The sequence below is a fragment of the Branchiostoma floridae genome, chromosome 15 (assembly GCF_000003815.2).
Source record: "Branchiostoma floridae strain S238N-H82 chromosome 15, Bfl_VNyyK, whole genome shotgun sequence".
NCBI lineage: Eukaryota > Metazoa > Chordata > Leptocardii > Amphioxiformes > Branchiostomatidae > Branchiostoma > Branchiostoma floridae.
Genome location: NC_049993.1, coordinates 5,222,757 through 5,240,510, shown reverse-complemented (window position 1 = coordinate 5,240,510; position 17,754 = coordinate 5,222,757). Strand labels below are relative to the sequence as shown.

Here is a 17,754-nt window from a genome sequence, read left to right as displayed (position 1 = left end):
GTATTGGAGGAGAGCCCTACTTTAAGCACGTTAAGTTAAAGAACCCATCACAGTTGTTGGCAAGAGTCCATCCCGATGAGTTCCCGGTGTGAGCTAGTCAATTAAATCAGTCCGGATATGCAGCTTGTACTCTTAAATACAAACCTGGTGTTTGGGGGGGGGGGGGGGGGGCAGTTTACCGGGTATGCAATTCAAACAAACAAACAAAAAGGTCTGTATCGTTGGACAAAACAGTTACAAACATCAACCAAAGTTTTTGACCGGGCGACCGGACCATCCCCAATTTGTCAAATGAAAAAACCCCAAACTTTTCCCGACCTGGAAGTATCAATGGTATGCGTGACAAGTAAAGCGATGACGTAGAGAAATCCCGTGCGCCCCCCAAAATTTCTGCTATGACTTCTTCAGCCTTTCTTCATCGATTTATAGTTTTAAAGTGCTCATAACGCCTTCCCAGTTTTGTAGGGAGGGAAGGCGCCGAATTTCGAAGCAGTAGGCGGAAACCGGCAACCCCGGGAAAACGGACGAAGGCACCGACAGCACGCCGTCAGACAGTCAAACACTACCCCGAAAATAATGTCTGAACTCTATCTTTTAAACATTTGATCAGTTCTTGAACATTTGTACTTTTCTTAAACATATGAACTTTTAACTGAACATTTTGAACTGTTTTTTAAGCTTGAACTGCATTTCTGTGAGCAGTCACATGTCATAGTCTATACTAGACTGGCCGCGAAGGTTTTTTTTTTATGAAACTGTCTGCACGTACTGACTTGTTGTTCTAGAAAGGTGTACTAGCGTACATCGGAGGTCAATGCACTGTAGTTACAACTCGTCCTGTGAAACTAACAGTAGTGAAAGTAAAAGTAATTTCAAGGAGAAAATTTATTCTGACGTCAGAATTTCTTTTGTCCCTTTCTGTGTGCACAGCCTATTGGTCATATAATAAGTAACAACCCCTCCCTGCAAAACAATCAGTAGTGAAAGTCGCTTATACCACCCTTAGTTCGACAGTTTGGAAGGGCCACTTTGTAAAGACGGTGACGAAAATGAGTCGGTGTGGACGAGTCACCATTATAGAGGCAATCGTTCTGCTGATCGTTACAGCAGGGCAATTTAGAGCCGGTGACGCTCAGTTTCCTAGAGTTTGTACGAGCGCAGACCATATCTCTCAGAAAGAATGCTGCCCGATTCCACCGGGTTTCACCGAGCCATGTGGAGGGCCCGGGCGGGGGAGGTGCGCCGAAATCGCCGACGCCACAGTCGACGACCCTGCCTGGAAGGAAGCATACAAGGTGGACGACCGCCGCCACTGGCCGACAGTGTTCTTCAACAGGGCCTGCGTGTGCGAAGGCTTCTTCAGCGGCTACGACTGTACAAAGTGTATCTGGGGACGTCGCGGTCGGAATTGTACAACAGAAAAGTTATCCGTGCGAAGAAACATCCGCCATCTCAGTCCTGAAGACGTGGAGAAGGTGAAACGCTACTTTAACGCAGCCAAGACGGCTCCGAGCGACTACGTCATGGCGCTAGAATTTTACGAGGACATAAACGGGAGTGAAGACTTTGCCGATGTGTCTGTGTACAACTATTTCGTAGCGACGCACTACTACGCCAGCCGCGCCACCATGCCACCTTATAAACATGGCTATTGTAAGACAGAGGCAGATTGCCAGATAGACTTTGCTCACGAAGGCTCTGGCTTCCCCACGTGGCACCGCGCGTTTTTGCTTGAGCTTGAGCGGGCTCTCCAAGAGGTGAACAATGACCCTGACTTCACCATACCATACTGGGACTGGACTGAAGCAGAAAACTGCACAATCTGCACTAATGACTACGTCGGCGCAAACTACGAAGACGGGAGCCTGGATCCACGGTCGCTATTCGCGACGTGGGAGACCATTTGCGTACAGTCAGACCCCTTCTACAACGCCACTTCAAGGAACCACACCAAACCGTGCAATGTGACCAAGCGAGACGGCCATGTGATGAGGAACCCCGGTCACCAGGACAGGAAAAGGTTTGGAGAGTCGATGTATCGCCTGCCAACGGCAGCCGAGGTGGACTTTGGCCTTCGCTTCCCCACCTTTGACAGGCGGCCCTACAGCAAAACAGCCAACTGTACCTTCCGAAATTTACTCGAAGGTTTTGCGGACACAAGCACGGGGAAGTATCGAGGAGACAGGTAGGCAGAATTATGTCTTTTTTTTATCAGAGACTCTCTGATAAAAAGACAGAGACTGATACTTTTTTACACCGATACTACGATTCTAAACACGACCACTGAAATCGTATGCTGAACATTTCCTCCTAATTTCACAATGTACCGATATTGAAATTTAACACAGCTTACATTGAAACTGAAAGAAGGGAACTGTTTCTAACAATCGCCAATACACTTGTGTGACGTTTGTATACCTTAAAATGACTAGCGAGGCGTAACCACCAGTGTCCTATGAACAGGTATGTAAACGGCACGCTGATCCCCGGAGCCCACACCCTCCACAACCACGTGCACCTGTACCTGGACGGTACCATGTCCGCCGTCCCCTCATCGGTCAATGACCCCGTCTTTTCTCTCCACCACTGCTTCGTCGATCGCATCTTCGAGAAATGGATCCGCCGACATAAGTCAGTACCAATTTGGCAAAATCTTTAAGACACTTCATGTTGATATGTCATGTAAGACGAGGCACACCTTTTACAATTACAAGTATCACTTCGTATCACCTTAGACTGTTACAGTGTAGTAAAACTTTATTATCTTGCCTACTTTCAAAACTTCTAGAGCGGTGGTGTTTATTTGTTTATTTTTTCTTCTTTTCATTGCTGATGGAAAACATGATTTTACAGATCGAAAATCATGACAAATTAACATACACATGTGCTAAGGATCTCTAAGCTGGAAGAGTGATTTTGCCGCAGTCGGGAAAGGGAGTTTTGCGCACCCGGAAAAATCTGCCTTTCCCAGCATAGAGAACCTTAGCCCATGCTGAAAATCGAATCAGTAGTGCTCCCTCGAAAAGTAAACGCCGCCGCTCCAGAATCTGCAAAGGAGGCTACTTCTTATCGGCGTATAATTTTATACTGTCATTGCAGATCTAAGAACATTGCACAATCTGTGTACACCTAATAAAAGGCACACCTAATAAAAGGCACACCTAATAACCTGTAGGTATTTGCACACATATCTAGGACCCCAAGTAACGAGGCTCTGCCAAAGACAGGTGCGTCCCCGGGACACAACCGCCATGAGTACATCGTGCCGTTCTTCCCGCCGTACAGCCACGCCGACTTCTTCAAACCGTCAACAGCGCTGGGCTACGACTATGAGGACGTTGACGGCGACGGTAATTACTCAAAGACTTACAGCTCCACCCACACATATTGTAGTTTGCAAACATGGTTAAACCCCGCCAGTATAGTCTAACTTAGGCCTTATCGAGCTTATTTGAGAAAAAAATATTCTTAATACTTGTCATACTCACATTTGGCGAAAATCGATCGGTCGACGATTCTGCAGCAATCGCTCGAGCACACAGCGCTTGTATTAATAACTTTATTGCACAACAATTGTACAAGGTACAAAGTATGACTTATATGTGACAGGGACGGTTTTTAGGTAAATACGCGCAACCCTCTGTCGATCTTAAATATGGCTGATCTTCCATCGATACGCCCGAAGATCGTAGATAATGTGACAGGGGTATTAGTACAGCACTGATTTGAATCATCAGATAAAGCCATGTACATGTACTACGTGTAGATACTACAATGTAGCCCCTGACCAAAGGTTCTGTCCATTCTGCCCAAATCATATTGAAGATGAATTTCATTCTATAATGGAATGTTCTAGATACGCTAGTTTACGCAATGAATTATTTACGTTTCTCGAAGCAAGTACAACATATTTCAAAAGACTCGATGCTACAGACAGATTTGCACATTTATTTAGATGTCAGAACTCCCATAATGCAAAAATAGGCAAATATATCAAGGACTGCTTTGCTATTAGAAAGAATACTGAAGCTAATGATTAGCCTACTTCATTATGATACTATATGAATGAATTATGCATATTAGCCCTTATTGTTATGTCAACTATGATGTTAAGCTTTATCCTATACCTCTATTTTGTACTTTATGTAATAGTTGTTGCCATGCTTTGTACCATGTACAATTGTCGTGCAATAAAGTTCTTCTTCGTGTAAGTGATCTGTTGTTTCCCCAATACAGGGATGTCTGAGGGAGAGAGAATCCAGGACAACAGTAACCTTGGGGAGTGCAGCACCGCCACGGACCCCTGGACTGACGTGCTGATATATGTAGTGATTGGTGTTGTTGGGTTTGTGATACTGATTGCGATGTTTGCTTGTTTCTGTTGCATTTTTTGTTATATATGTAAAAGGAGGCAGCAAAGCTCGGGTGCTGGGAGGAGTAATTGGGTGCCCCTGAGCACGAGTGCCCCAGAGCACGCTTGATCGTTATGTTACAAAACGTAGTGTCACAAGTCGTTTCACAGCAGTTTAAATCAATTCAAATATCCAGCATTTTAAGGCTATTTTTATGTATACAATGTACAACATCAAGGCAATACGCTTAGGCCCATACGTATAAATGGGCACATGAAAAAAGCTACATTAGTCAGGAATTCCACCAATGCCTCACCCAATGCTACATACTAGTACTATTATTTTGTAGGTAGTTACATTTCTACCTAGCTAGAATCTATCAATTAGATGGCTATTTTTTTGTTCCTTTTAACCAGAGTTAGCTCATTCATACCTTAAGTAATAAAAGACGTCATATACATTGTGAAAATAAACATAATGATGTAACGGGATAACAAATGGTACCGTAGAGATGTGTACTATATGTCAATTTGTGATTTTAAGCGGCCAATTTTTTGGTTTAGACAATAGACCAAAAATCCTGGTTCTTCGTGCAGAATAAACCTGATTGACCATCACAACATGTGTGTGAAGTTTGTGTGCTCGATATCTGGTGTGATGTGCCGTATAGACATTAAGACATTACTCAATGCATGTAAGACGAATGCGCTCGAAACGACCACCTGTTGGACCACCTCCTAACCCGTTGGGTCGGTAAACAGGAAGTATGTCCCCGTCACATTTGGGCGCACTTTACCGTATGATAGTAAGGTGTTATGGCATGCACCATTTTACTGTTCTCGGGGATGTGTAGCTTATCAAAAAGTTTTCATAATGGTTCGGTTAACACAGTAAAAACTGACAATCAATATCTAATAGATGAACCTTTTTTTATTTCCTGTATGGAACCGCGTAGTCTGACCAAGGAGGTTATATCCGCGCTCCCAGGTCAGCGAGAGACTGTGTAAACACATGCTAGGATACAGAGCGTAAGTCTCTGTTGCTTTTCACAACGTTCACTATATCATACCCCCGGAACAAATAGTTCATTCCAAACGCGTTTGACCTCCGTGCAGCCATGGCCATTAAGAATGCCCGTTCGGACGTTGACCCTTGACGTTACAAAGATGGCTGCCGCACAGTGGGTTGTTGCGTCGCTTTCAGCCGAGAACATGATTTTACAGACGACTCTGGTCCTGTTGGCGGTTTTTGTTGTGACGCGATGGTACCTCAGCACTCCCAAGAACCTCCCACCCGGCCCCAGAGGGTGGCCTGTCGTCGGTAATATGTTCTCTCTTACGAGTGTGAGTACAATCTTTCTTTCGCCGATGATACTCATAACGTTAGTCTTATTAATTCCCATGTCACACGTCGAGAAAGTCGATCTTTGACCTTCTGGCGGTCTACAAATACGGTCAAAGCTGCCGTCGATTGTGTGACTGGGGCTCATATCTATAATAAGTTTTGTAAAATAGACCGCCAGCTCTGCATGATGTAACGTTAAGTAATTACGGTACGGTTGATGATGCAGAGATACAATATGTAGATTTAGAAATGCACGTCTTGCCGAAGGACAGATGAATCGGTCGAGAAATAAAGTAAAGAGACAAGGGAGAAATCGGCTATACGACCTTTCTGTACATTTTAGAAAATTTGATATATCATGGGGTACATGATACGTTATCAATGAAGTCATTTATAATGATACGTATGTTTACAGACAAGTTATAGTTTCAGCTAACTGTTCACTACCCATCGCACAAGTTTGTGATATCACGGTGGTCATATATATATATATATATTGTGACACGATTGCAACATGCAATGCATATCATTTAAACATATACTTACAGTACAAGAAAACAATAGTGACAGGTGGAGGGACCATTCTGAATAGCAACAACTACGGATTATTATATTATCTAAACTTTTGGGCTTCCTTTTTTGGAAGCAGCGGATGACGAAGTGGCCACTTTTTTTCTGTAATGAGTGGGGTTTGTGAAGTTAACAAGTTGCAGTTTTGATTTCGTCAGTAAACGTTTGGAAATCCTGCCGGAGTTTTGTTGGGTCTAACCCGTCTCTGTCATTTGAAGGAAACTCGCTGTCTGACGGTGACCGAATGGGCTAAGACGTACGGACCGGTCTACCAGATGAGAGTAGGGAGGCAGAGAGTTGTGGTTCTCAACGGATATGACGTCATTTACGAAGCCCTGGTCAAGAGAGCAGAAGATTTCTCCACTCGACAGTTTGGTCCCACGACTAGGATCATAAATCCACAGCAACTAGGTAATTGACTTCTACAATCTTTAAAAGTAATCTATGATATTGATTTTGAATGCTGAGTTTGGACCATACCGTACAATTACGATTTTTGGTTACTTTTCCTTTTTTTAGTTTTTTCAATCTCACATCTATTAGTCGTATATTCATATTTGAAGAGGTTATGGTTGTTGGAAATACGGATTCATCAGAGAGCCTCCTATGTATATCATATAAACGTGGAAAAAACGGTGGGATATTTCATTAACCACTGATACCTTCAGAGGACTCAGACCTCACAATAGTAAACGTAGTACCTTATATTTGATTTGGAAACTAGTGTTATATACAGTATGACTTAAATCACTTTGAGACTGTACGTGGAATTAGCCCTCGGGCATGATTTTGCAAATAAACAACACTATTTTCGTTGGGTTGGCCTCCATCTGCAGGTATTATCCAGGCCCCTTTCGGTACCCCATGGAAGGAACACCGGAAGTTTACGCTCATGTCTCTCCGTGAGTTCGGCTTCGGGAAGAGAAGCTTGGAGGGGAAGATCCTGGAGGAGTCGGTCGCTCTACAGACAGAGATCATGAAGATCGGTAACGGACCGTTCGACATCGGCCGGATGATCCAGAATGCTGTCACCAATGTTATCTGTTCCATAGTGTTTGGGTCCAGGTAAGCATGTTAGTGGTGAAATGATGAGTCAGACATATTAAAATTCGGCGAATACGAAGACGTACTCACCAAAGTAATGAAAGAAAATGGCCACGTCTAACGTCAGAACCTGGAAATTTCGTTAAATGACATATCAAAAAGGACAAATGAAGTAAAACAGTGGTATACAGTGTGTGATAAATAAATGAATTACAATGTCAGTCATGATGCAACAATAGCCTTTTTTTCTGTTCTAAATAGATGGGAATACAACGACGAGAAGTTCACGCGTCTAATGGACACCCTGGACCGGGGATTTTCCTTTAACTTTGCCAGTCAACTCGCCATCTTTTTCCCCGTCCTCCGATTCGTCCCAGGCTTGGGAAAGGGTTTAGACGTGGCGCGAAACGTCGTCGACACCATTAAAAGTTACATTAAAGAGGAAATTGACGACCACAAGAAAACCTTTGTTCCAAATGATATCCGGGACCTTATTGACTCGTACATTAAGGAAATGAAATCTCGCGAGAACGAAGAGGAGACCACGTTTACTGACGACTACGCAGAGATGGTGCTGTTCGACTTGTTCATCGCCGGTGCCGAGACCACCTCTACTACACTGTACTGGGCCTTTCTGCACATGATACTCAATCCGGACATACAAGCAAAGGTACGAACCAGTGCAGTTTTATCACTATTACAGTACGTTTTGGTCTGCATGTCACCACCGTCTATATAATATTTCGGACAACCGCAGTCTTTCCCATCTGTGCTACTCAGATTCATAATAATTATAATTGCTCGATTTTCTCATCTGGATCATCAAAGATAAATGTCTATGAAAGAAATGATTTCTGTTATGTTTGAAGAACATGTAGCCATTGTTGGACCGGTTTTGTTTGGTTTCAGGTCCAAGCCGAGATCCATTCCGTCCTCGGACACGACAAGCCGCCGTCCACCGCCCACCGCGCCCAGATGCCGTACACTGAGGCCGTCCTGACGGAGGTGGCCCGCATCGGCACCATCCTGCCAAACAGCGTCATCCACGCCACATCACGTGACACCAGTTTCCGTGGATACCACATTCCCGGAAACACGACAGTGTTGGTAAGATCGCATCCTCACTTTTCAGAGTCTCAAAAAACAACAACACGTAATTTCGCGGTGGGAAGAAAATGGAGTACTCGAGGTGGTTTTAAGCTTTAAGTTCGCGGTTGAAACAAGGTGGTAAATGTGCCTGATTGGTTGTTGTGAATTCCCGGAAACCGCAAACATTGAAGATCATTGAATTACTGCAAAATTTCAACATCTAGAGTAATAATGCAATCGTGTAACCTTCACCTTATGAGATCAGAAACCAAAAATAATATGTCTCTCCTCCCCAGCCTAACATCTGGTCCGTCCACCACGACCCGAAACATTTTCCCAACCCCGGAAAGTTCGATCCTGGCCGCTTCTTGGACGCTCAGGGACAGTACCAGAGGGACGACCACGTCATCCCCTTCTCTCTCGGTAAGGCATGGACTCATCAGACTTTAAAATGCCACTAATCTCCAGCTCACCATTTAGTATCGAGCTGCTACTTTGTGTATGGAGTAGTTTTGTTTCCTTTCCTTCCCCTCGAATTTGCGTGTTTTTATTCCTCTGTGTGGTACGACCTGGCCTATCACCATAAATGTTAAACCCACGGTGTCATAAATGTTCCATTTCTGCATGCTCAAGCCACGCCCGTGTTCTCGATATATTACATGTATCTTGTAAACTAATTAGGTACGTTAGCCTCCTTTGTGTTTTGCAATTAGGACAAGGAAAACTTACGTGAAGTATTTGAAAGCTCTGTTATAATTTACATCTTGTGTAGGTCCGCGGATGTGCCTGGGGAAACAGTTGGCGGAGATGGAGCTCTTCGTCTTCTTCACGTCCCTGCTGCAGCACTTCACCTTCAAGCTGCCAGAGGGAGCACCCACACCGTCAACCAGAGGGATCCATGGCATCACCCACTCCCCCAAGAAATATGAACTCATTGCTGAACCACTGACTTAAACGACAGGGATACATCATTGCTTGGTTGAAGACTATTCCAATAGATGGAAGATGAATATAAGTTTTGATGGAATGTCGTAAATATCACGAAAGGCATAATACGTTATGTACATATTAGTCATCTTCCATTATTTTCCCTCAGTGGATTAGGGACTAAGTTTAACTGTGTGCTGACATGTGATAATACCTGCATTGTGAATGTAAAGCATTGTGACACTACAAAAGAACCTGCCATCGTGTTTGACATTCCATATGTGCAAACTGAGGCATATAGTCTTATCTCATACTATAGTCTCGTGTAGAGTCTGATAGCTCACTAAATTATGAAAGCCTGATTAAATCGCGCTTATAGAGGTCCGTCCTTTCCACCTGGGTCGGTTCAGTTACAGCCCCAGAGAGCGAGTTTTCTGCTATGATAGCTGTAGAAAATAGCACTTTTAACGGTTTTTCATAGTACATGTATATAAGATCTAATATGTCAAGTCAATGACGTTATATCTCATGTAACGTCCTTGGTCAAGTCAAAGTACCATATACATCAGGTACAATGTATCACAAATATGGTAACAAGGATTATTAACGACTACAATTTTGGTGCAATAATCTAACTCCATTACCCAATACATGATACTAGTATAAAGGCATTATGTGTTTCACATTGTTGTAATCCTGTTTGTCTTTTAGGGGAAACGCTTGAAGCAAGAAATTCTCTCACGAAATGCAATTTCATTGCATTCTTTTTCATTTAGCTCGTACACTTAGCACATGTTCTTTCCATCACGTCTCCCCCATCCCACGTGACCAGCCACCTACAAACAGACTTTAATAGTGCAGTATTCTTGTGCGTAATTTGCTGTCGTTGCATTAACGTACAGGACAGTGCCACTGGGGGCGACGATATTTAACTTATGTTCTATAATTGTAATGTAGATACAGTGCCACATGGTCCATTTCCACGCAACATTTGATTAAGAAAACAAACGCATACACGCTGTATATAAACAGATGCTTAGTTCAGCATTTACACTACCTCGCTACACGGTACAAGATGGCGGCCCGGTATATGCTTCTCGTGTTTCTCGGTATTGCAGTGGTGTGCAAAGCAGCCGTTAGTATATCATCTTTTTAAACTTATAAAGTCACGTTAACGTTAAAACTGTACATGTTTTGTGGCACCCACACTTCTCATATGTTTATGCCCATACGCTAGCAGCTGCTTGATTAAAGCTTGGAAATGACGAATTTGTAAAAATATGGAACCTTTGAAATTAACCAGAGTTTCACCAATATCATATCTCGATTTTGGTACCTCTTCATTTTTATGACAAAAACGTAATTAAGAAAACTGAAGCAGCCCGTAAAGTGTCATAAGTCCAGATTGGGACAGCGTCGGTAAACTTTTCAAAGCAGAATTTTCGCTACAGTGGCATCTACATTATGCATATATATTCATGCGATCTCCCATGTAGAACGGTGTCACCAGGTGTACTTCTACCTTCGACTGCCAGTGGGGCACACAGTGCTGCCAGAAAGACGGGGCGCCATGGTCCTTCTACTGGTACTATGACGGTACGCGAATCTCTCCTGTTCTATTAAACAATTTGTGCCAACCTTATCAGGTGATAGATATCCTAGAATGATCGATTTTTCATTAATTCCCACTTGCAATTGCCTCCATAGTACCTGTACATGTACATGTACGGCAACACATTATAAACATACTTTCCTAGATTCGGGCCATTCGACATAGGCCGGATGATCCAGAATGATGCTGTCACCAATGTTATCCGTTCCATGGTGTTTGGGTCCAGGTATTGAAGCATGTTCTACAAAATAGAAAGTTCGAAAAAAAAACTAAAACACGTCAACAAACGGTCGGTACCGAACTTTTGCTTGGAGAATAACCGCTCACAAAGTCGCTTCTTTTTAATACTACTACCCACTGATTCCCACATTTTTCATTTCAGGCGGCACGTTCGCGGACTCGAACCTGGGCACGTGCGGGGCTGTGGGGCAGGAGGGACAGGTGTGTTTCGCCTCCAACTCGTACGACCCCTGCACCTGTGACGTCGGCTTGATGTGCTGTCCGTCAGCTGAACCAGTGGACCCCCCGCCAGGCTGGCCGGAGGGCTTCCCGTTCCGAGCACACACCTGCCAGCGTGGCGGCGACCCTTATGCCTGTATCTAGGCTTCAGAAAACGCCTTTTTGTGTCAGAAAATACTTGAATAAACCGATCTAAGTTGTGAATAAGTTTCTTTTTTTTGTCATCTGATGAGTGTAAGACATCGAACCCAGTGGTCGACTTCATATTGTGTAAGGAGTCTGTAAGGAACGGATACTGATACTAAGATAGATTTCTTGTTTGATATGACGGCTCACACTCCAATTCATTCTCAGGATGCAGTTCTTTGGGTTCAATAGATGACGATATATGAGCATCAAAATACTTACTCTTGTGCTACAGAAACTTAAATATCTGATCTGTTATATTACTGCATACAACCTGAAGTTTGACCCATTTAACGTAAAAATAGCTTTACTGTATTTCTGTGTTGCAAAAAAGGGACACAAAGAAATCCGATAAGATCCCTGCAAGCAGATGTTGAGGTGAAACATCGTAATGTTTTCTGAGTGGCTTCCGGGATTTTCTAACAATTCCTTACCCCATATAAGCAGATGAACAGTTGGGTACAATGCCAGATTTGCTAAGGGAACACGAATAATGTCCATATATAACCTTTACCCACTTATTTAACACAAGATTTGATGTATGCGTGAATGTAGGTGGCGCTTCCACGGGAGGCCACGGAGTTTCACTTACTCTGCGGAAATCTGCCCCTTTCATGTCAACTCGTGTTTCTAAACGCCCCAAAAGCCATTTTAAATGTGTGTATAAACATGTAGACTTGATTCGGAGAGTTTTCATGGCTTTAAGTCTAATGTCTTGTATATTTTCACGTTTTATATTTCAGGCCAACAAACCCCTTCAGAGCCCGACGTGCAGTACCGCTCTCGGCCGCACCTTGAAAAGTGGCTAAGACGACCGCCAAATTGCCAAATTTTCGTCTTTTCGGCAATGGGGAGATTGCGAAAGGCTCGCAAAGGGGTTCAAATTTTGCAGGCTTATTTGACTTGTTTTCGGGGGAAAAGACTATAAAATCAAGAATAGCGATATTTAAGACGTTTCAGAGATAAAATCATGGGATATTTGGGTAATTATAAGAGACGTTTCTTCCACTTTACAAGTAGAAGCGGCCGATGGCACTTTCTCTATAAATTGTCATGTTCTGCCAACCACGTCCCTGTTTCAGTCCTATTTTGTGAAAGAAAACGCGGTTTGTTTGTTTATCAGCATCAATACAAACTTCCGTTCGAAATGCTCTCGGGTGTGTAAATTATATACTAGTAATGTTGTAGTGCAGCCTTCGGCACCGAGGAAGCCGTTTCATGGGGCTGTGGGTTTATATATAATCTAGCTATGATAAAGGGTTTACTGTTGAATATACCGTGTAATGAATTAATGTTCAACAATCTTCATAACCTCTGTGATCACTTAGATTAAAGATATCGTGCCTATCTTTAGCAGGTATCTCATTAAAGCTGCGGCACGTTAGCTGCGTCGCTGCAGCCGAGCTGACAGAGCGCTCAAAGAATGTCAGCGATAAAAACGAATCTTGTGTGTGTTTTCAGTTTTGTTCTGTAGTAATTTCAGTCATACTTGCACGTTTTGACATTCCCATTTCAAAGTCAAGGGTATGTAAGCCCAATCAAATCTTCTTCATCACAATTTAAGAATTAGATATCTTCTATTTCTCATATTTTGCGTGCCACCATATCACATTTAGGGTGTCCAAAGCTGCCATCCACAAAATCAAATCCATGTGGCCTAACTAATGAAAAGTATCTTAACGAAAAGTTTCCTGCTATTAGCTGGCGTCACACATCCATGCAGCTTATCCTTCTTTAACCAAGTAAGGTGAGTCTAACACTAATTTTTAAAAAGTAATGTGCACGAGGAAACAGAAATCAACCAGTCATTCCAGAATAAAAGCACCCGGTTTATTGCATGTTGCCCCATCATTGAATGTATGATACATGTATGACAATAACCGTTCGGAACACTGTAATAATCGCAGTCGTCTATAATCTTTACTAACTTCCCCATAGATCTCTATGACACGAATGTCATCGCTTAGGATCCCAAATAAGGGATGCCTTGAACATGGCAGAAACAAAACAATAGTACCAACAATCCTGAATATTACATTACAATGTTTTCCTGCACCAAACTATGGTTTCTATAACCACGAAACTAGGGTCATAAATACTCTGAAAAACGACTCGCTCTCTTAGTATACGTAACGTCATGGACTACTCAAACGTCTCCACCAAATTCCACCAACTCGGTATCATCAGGTGACGCTATGGATAACGTCAATCCACGTTCTTGCTGAGTGGACCTGTGTCGGCAGAAACAATTCGTCGTTAAAAAACATTTAATGACTTAGTCACTGTTCACGCATGAATTGCGTCTAAGGCGCAAACACCAATGGAAAGAAAATGATCTCTACCTAACGTTACAGTTTATATTCAATAAAAATGGCTCAGTACACTGACTGTATACTAGTATGTCATTCAAGGGAGGTGTTCCTTCTCTCATGAGTGAATCTCAGGAGTGACAACACCCTGGCATGATGATGATTGTGATATGATACTATTGATAGCATTTGTGGGTGTAGCATGTTATCCAACTGTACAAATTATAGAGATGAAAAGACTCACTCCAAAGTTTGCTTGCCAAGTACTCTCCGCAGTAATAGGAAACGACTGATAGGACGATGCAGACGGGGATCGCTAGAAGTCGCTGCATCCCGGATAGTCCTTCCATGAAGGGGTACACCCAAACCTGCTGGCTGGATGCAAGGTAGGATACCCTGGAGAGAACAACGCTTCGCATCAGTACGACAAAGGGTTCTATTTGTGTACTCTTAAAGCAGAGGCTCCGGCTGTTAATCGGGAAACATAAAGAAAACGGCATAAAATAGAAAGTCCGATACTCGGAACGCCTAAAACACGTCTAAAACAGCTCGAGTCAAACATCTGCTTGGAGAGTAAACCTTATGTGCATTATGTAATTCAGTGACTAAATTGACTGCGTTCCGGCGTCTATAATAAAGATCTACTGCTGAAGTGCCGATTGTGAAGCGGCTCGTTTATACAAAGAACATGATATCTATTAATATCAGTCTGGCTTCATCCCTAGTCAATGGAGCTGACATAATCAAACGGATGATATGGCATAGAAGGTTTAGACATTAGAAATTCCTCCAATGATTGTAAAACCTCCAATGTAAGAAATTTATCCCATACTACAACTTCTGTATTAGTTAGATAAGCGTTAAGTGGTTAAGTTATAGAACTGTAGTTATGTAGATGCCATACTTTGTACCCCGTACAATTGTTGTGCAATAAAACTATATATAACGTTATGTATGCGACTTCAAAGAAGAACTCACCAGGCCATGTAGACGGCAGTGAGCGCCACTGTCCCGGCCAGGCTACGGCGCCGGGAGGAGTAGCGGGGCTCCACCATGTACATGTGCAGGAGGAGGAACATCAACACCACAGTACGCTGTTGCAAACAAACAAAAACAAGGTCACACTCACACACCAGGTAGGACCAAATCTTCGTCTCCCCAACCTCTATCCACATACCAAACATCATTAAAATCCATCCCTAGGTTCTAAACCACAAATATCCTGAAACACAACAAATAAACAGACAAACGCACGCACACAGAAACATGCAAAAGACAATACTTCAATTTTTCATGGAGGTAACAACATGATTGCAGTCCCATGTACAACACATAAAAGTGCTGGCAGTCTAGTTGCAATGCTTCAAACAGCAGTAAGGTGTCTCTTTTGAAGCGTCTCGACTGCGTGTGGTACTAGCGCTAGTTACTATATGATCAGTTATGGAATGATGAAATAAATGAAATGAAAATAAAATAAAATAAATCTAACATTTACCGAGACATGCGGGTCGTGCCAGCGCGGAGCGTCATCGGGGACCGGGGGTGTCTGTTGCCGCAGGGACGGCACCAGCATCCCGCCATACCATAGGGCTGCTTCCGTCACAACAGTCAGCTGGGAAAAGTCAAAAGACAAAGGAAAATAATAACTGAAACTCAAGCAATAGCTGAAAGCTAAAGATCTATCAAATCCTTGTACATCAAATTATTGGTACTTTTCGATGCAATGTAGTCATGTAAAGTGCAATACCAAACGCGTGATACTGTGAATATTGAAATGTTCGCGGTGGTTTGTTCTGTTACTTTTTGCAGTTTTCGTTGTGCACTCATCCCCCGATACCATACTAAAAAACAGTATGAGTTTAATCAAGGACGATATGTATATAACGTCCTTGGCATAGCGAACTTCAAACACCGCAAAAACATCAGCGAATTAATTATATATGAATAGCTTTGTATATGAAAGTTAGAACTTGGCCTAGTGTGTGGTTTAGGATAGATGCAATGCAATGGTGCGAGTTGATTTACCAACGTCGTGGGGAACGCGAACGCTGCAAGGATGAAGTCCAAGAACGCGATCAGCCCAGCTTTAGCAGGAGCGCCGACTAGCGGCTGAGTCAGATCGCACAGCACCCAGCCACCGAAGAACGTGCATACTAGGTCCTAAAGGTGGGCAATATTAGCGAACAAAAGTACGTAATATTGAAAAAAAAGTTGCTATTTGTACGTGCACGTATTGACATCATGCAGGGTTCGTCATATTAAACCAATGTAGGTAGTCCTTTCTTTACATGGAATCTATTAATACCATGACAAGGACCCATTTAAGCTTACATATTTAGATATACCCAACGATTGCAGTGTATGACTGTACATAAAAAAGCATGATAGTCATTCTATGACAACTTATATTTAAGTGTCGAATGCACCTCGACTGGCTTGTTGACGGGTTGAGCGACAAGTCCCCAATGTGTTAACATGTGGTTGACCTACATGTATTTTTAGTCACACATTTGCCCTACATTCGGACGTGCTTTAACTTTCACAGATTTCTGGCCATCTTAGAGTACAGTAGACATCTTCGGATTGGTGACACCTTCTGACACACAACAACTGTTTCTGTAGTGCGACAAAACTAATATATGACAAGAAGCCTGACTTTTGTGACTTCTGGGTGACACTACATCTAACTCATAGCTAGACTAGTGTTGCCCAATTACAAACAATACGACCCTTGTATAACTGACCCATGGCGTTATTTCGTCATTGACAGAACTACTGGCCGATATTCAAATCTCTTAGATACCTGCCGAGAAGCCTACATCGAAGTAAATGAAGAAACAACCCCGCACATATAGTGAGTAAACGATATAATTAGTAGAACGGCTAATCAAACCAATCCCTCGCCTGTGACGCACCAGATTGAGCTGATCCAGGTATTTCCACCTCCCCCCGGTGGAGTCGTAAGGTGTGTACCCCTGTACGGACAGGTGGAAGGCGACGTTGTGACACAGGACGGCGAACATCGCCAGGTGAGCTGCCGTAACTCCCGCCCACACCGAACCGGGCGCCATGTTTCCTTGGTATGTAGGCACGTGGACTTGCTCTACTTCTTGGGACATCTAAGACAACATGTCCTGTTTGAATTAAGCTAAGTTGCGTATAAACGCAAAGCCCTAATATCGACATTGTACCGCTTGAAGTGATCAAACAAAACAAAACGAAACATCATTACCTACATGCATATGTAAATTATCCTCCCAGGTGCATGCACTTTTTATACGGTTATTGACGAAATATTGATGAGACGTAAAAACAAAGATAAACAAGACATGCCTTTCTATAACAACATCTTAAGATAGAAGGTGGTCTTTATATACTAGTGAGGCACCTCGTAAGGTAATAACACTTAACAAGGAGGTTAAAAAAAGAATGATTTTTAACCTCCTTGCACTTAATGACAAGCGAACGTCTATTAAAACTTGAAAGTCACGGATATTTTACATGTCTTCTCATTGTAGTGAACATACGACTGTACAAGATAAGAAGCGAAAGTGATGTGGAGCCCCAGGCATCTTCAACATGATTGACATGTTTATCTAGGTCACTGACCTTTCTTACCCTTTTCCCCAGTGGGCATCCTGGGCGTCGCTTCATCTCTTGCAATGTCATCTCCAAGCAGATCCTACGGTGCCATAAGATGGCCAAGGCGTACAGCCGGCCAAAGGGAGTCAAACGGGCATCCTTTGGCGGCTGTACTCATTGGCCAGCTTTGATACTATCTTACGGCACCATAGGATCTGATTGGAGATTAGCATGCATGCACATGATCGCCATAACTTTTCTTTGCATACAGAAATGCCCG

At 43.0% G+C, this 17,754-nt stretch overlaps 4 protein-coding genes across 4 annotated transcripts; 3 read left to right on the top strand and 1 right to left on the bottom strand.

The window, feature by feature from the left end:
• Positions 1–1,026: 1,026 nt before the first annotated feature.
• LOC118432227 (tyrosinase-like) lies at positions 1,027–4,969 on the top strand. The gene is made up of 4 exons (XM_035843758.1): positions 1,027–2,185; positions 2,464–2,631; positions 3,196–3,350; positions 4,237–4,969. The coding sequence occupies exons 1-4, from the start codon at positions 1,050–1,052 to the stop codon at positions 4,479–4,481; spliced, it is 1,704 nt and encodes a 567-aa protein (XP_035699651.1). The 5' UTR covers positions 1,027–1,049; the 3' UTR covers positions 4,482–4,969.
• Positions 4,970–5,403: 434 nt separating this feature from the next.
• Positions 5,404–9,998, top strand: LOC118432107 (cytochrome P450 2C15-like). The gene is made up of 7 exons (XM_035843631.1): positions 5,404–5,695; positions 6,485–6,677; positions 7,103–7,331; positions 7,572–7,980; positions 8,220–8,417; positions 8,696–8,822; positions 9,172–9,998. Exons 1-7 carry the CDS (start codon positions 5,483–5,485, stop codon positions 9,351–9,353), a joined length of 1,551 nt encoding a protein of 516 aa, XP_035699524.1. The 5' UTR covers positions 5,404–5,482; the 3' UTR covers positions 9,354–9,998.
• A 143-nt stretch (positions 9,999–10,141) lies between these two features.
• LOC118432108 lies at positions 10,142–11,593 on the top strand. The gene is made up of 3 exons (XM_035843632.1): positions 10,142–10,461; positions 10,823–10,922; positions 11,321–11,593. The coding sequence occupies exons 1-3, from the start codon at positions 10,402–10,404 to the stop codon at positions 11,539–11,541; spliced, it is 381 nt and encodes a 126-aa protein (XP_035699525.1). The 5' UTR covers positions 10,142–10,401; the 3' UTR covers positions 11,542–11,593.
• Positions 11,594–13,391: 1,798 nt separating this feature from the next.
• On the bottom strand, positions 13,392–17,617 carry LOC118431727. Its single transcript, XM_035843003.1, has 7 exons — positions 17,502–17,617; positions 16,808–17,011; positions 15,918–16,052; positions 15,388–15,504; positions 14,871–14,986; positions 14,137–14,288; positions 13,392–13,814 (listed from the first exon to the last, which is right to left on the bottom strand). The coding sequence occupies exons 1-7, from the start codon at positions 17,559–17,561 to the stop codon at positions 13,789–13,791; spliced, it is 810 nt and encodes a 269-aa protein (XP_035698896.1). The 5' UTR covers positions 17,562–17,617; the 3' UTR covers positions 13,392–13,788.
• Positions 17,618–17,754: the final 137 nt, after the last annotated feature.

What these genes read in the sequence shown, in the direction of transcription:
- LOC118432227 (XM_035843758.1), top strand. Translation starts at nt 1,050, where the DNA reads ATGAGTCGGTGTGGACGAGTCACCATTATAGAGGCAATCGTTCTGCTG. An exon ending in AAATGGATCCGCCGACATAA is followed by an intron (nt 2,632 to 3,195) that starts GTCAGTACCAAT and finishes ACACATATCTAG; the next exon opens with GACCCCAAGTAACGAGGCTC. An exon ending in TGAGGACGTTGACGGCGACG is followed by an intron (nt 3,351 to 4,236) that starts GTAATTACTCAA and finishes TCCCCAATACAG; the next exon opens with GGATGTCTGAGGGAGAGAGA.
- LOC118432107 (XM_035843631.1), top strand. Translation starts at nt 5,483, where the DNA reads ATGCCCGTTCGGACGTTGACCCTTGACGTTACAAAGATGGCTGCCGCA. An exon ending in CATAAATCCACAGCAACTAG is followed by an intron (nt 6,678 to 7,102) that starts GTAATTGACTTC and finishes CTCCATCTGCAG; the next exon opens with GTATTATCCAGGCCCCTTTC. An exon ending in CGTCATCCCCTTCTCTCTCG is followed by an intron (nt 8,823 to 9,171) that starts GTAAGGCATGGA and finishes CATCTTGTGTAG; the next exon opens with GTCCGCGGATGTGCCTGGGG.
- LOC118432108 (XM_035843632.1), top strand. Translation starts at nt 10,402, where the DNA reads ATGGCGGCCCGGTATATGCTTCTCGTGTTTCTCGGTATTGCAGTGGTG. An exon ending in CAGTGGTGTGCAAAGCAGCC is followed by an intron (nt 10,462 to 10,822) that starts GTTAGTATATCA and finishes TCTCCCATGTAG; the next exon opens with AACGGTGTCACCAGGTGTAC. An exon ending in CTTCTACTGGTACTATGACG is followed by an intron (nt 10,923 to 11,320) that starts GTACGCGAATCT and finishes TTTTCATTTCAG; the next exon opens with GCGGCACGTTCGCGGACTCG.
- LOC118431727 (XM_035843003.1), bottom strand. Translation starts at nt 17,561, where the DNA reads ATGACATTGCAAGAGATGAAGCGACGCCCAGGATGCCCACTGGGGAAA. An exon ending in GGCACGACCCGCATGTCTCG is followed by an intron (nt 14,987 to 15,387) that starts GTAAATGTTAGA and finishes TGTTTGCAACAG; the next exon opens with CGTACTGTGGTGTTGATGTT. An exon ending in ACTGCCGTCTACATGGCCTG is followed by an intron (nt 14,289 to 14,870) that starts GTGAGTTCTTCT and finishes TGTTCTCTCCAG; the next exon opens with GGTATCCTACCTTGCATCCA.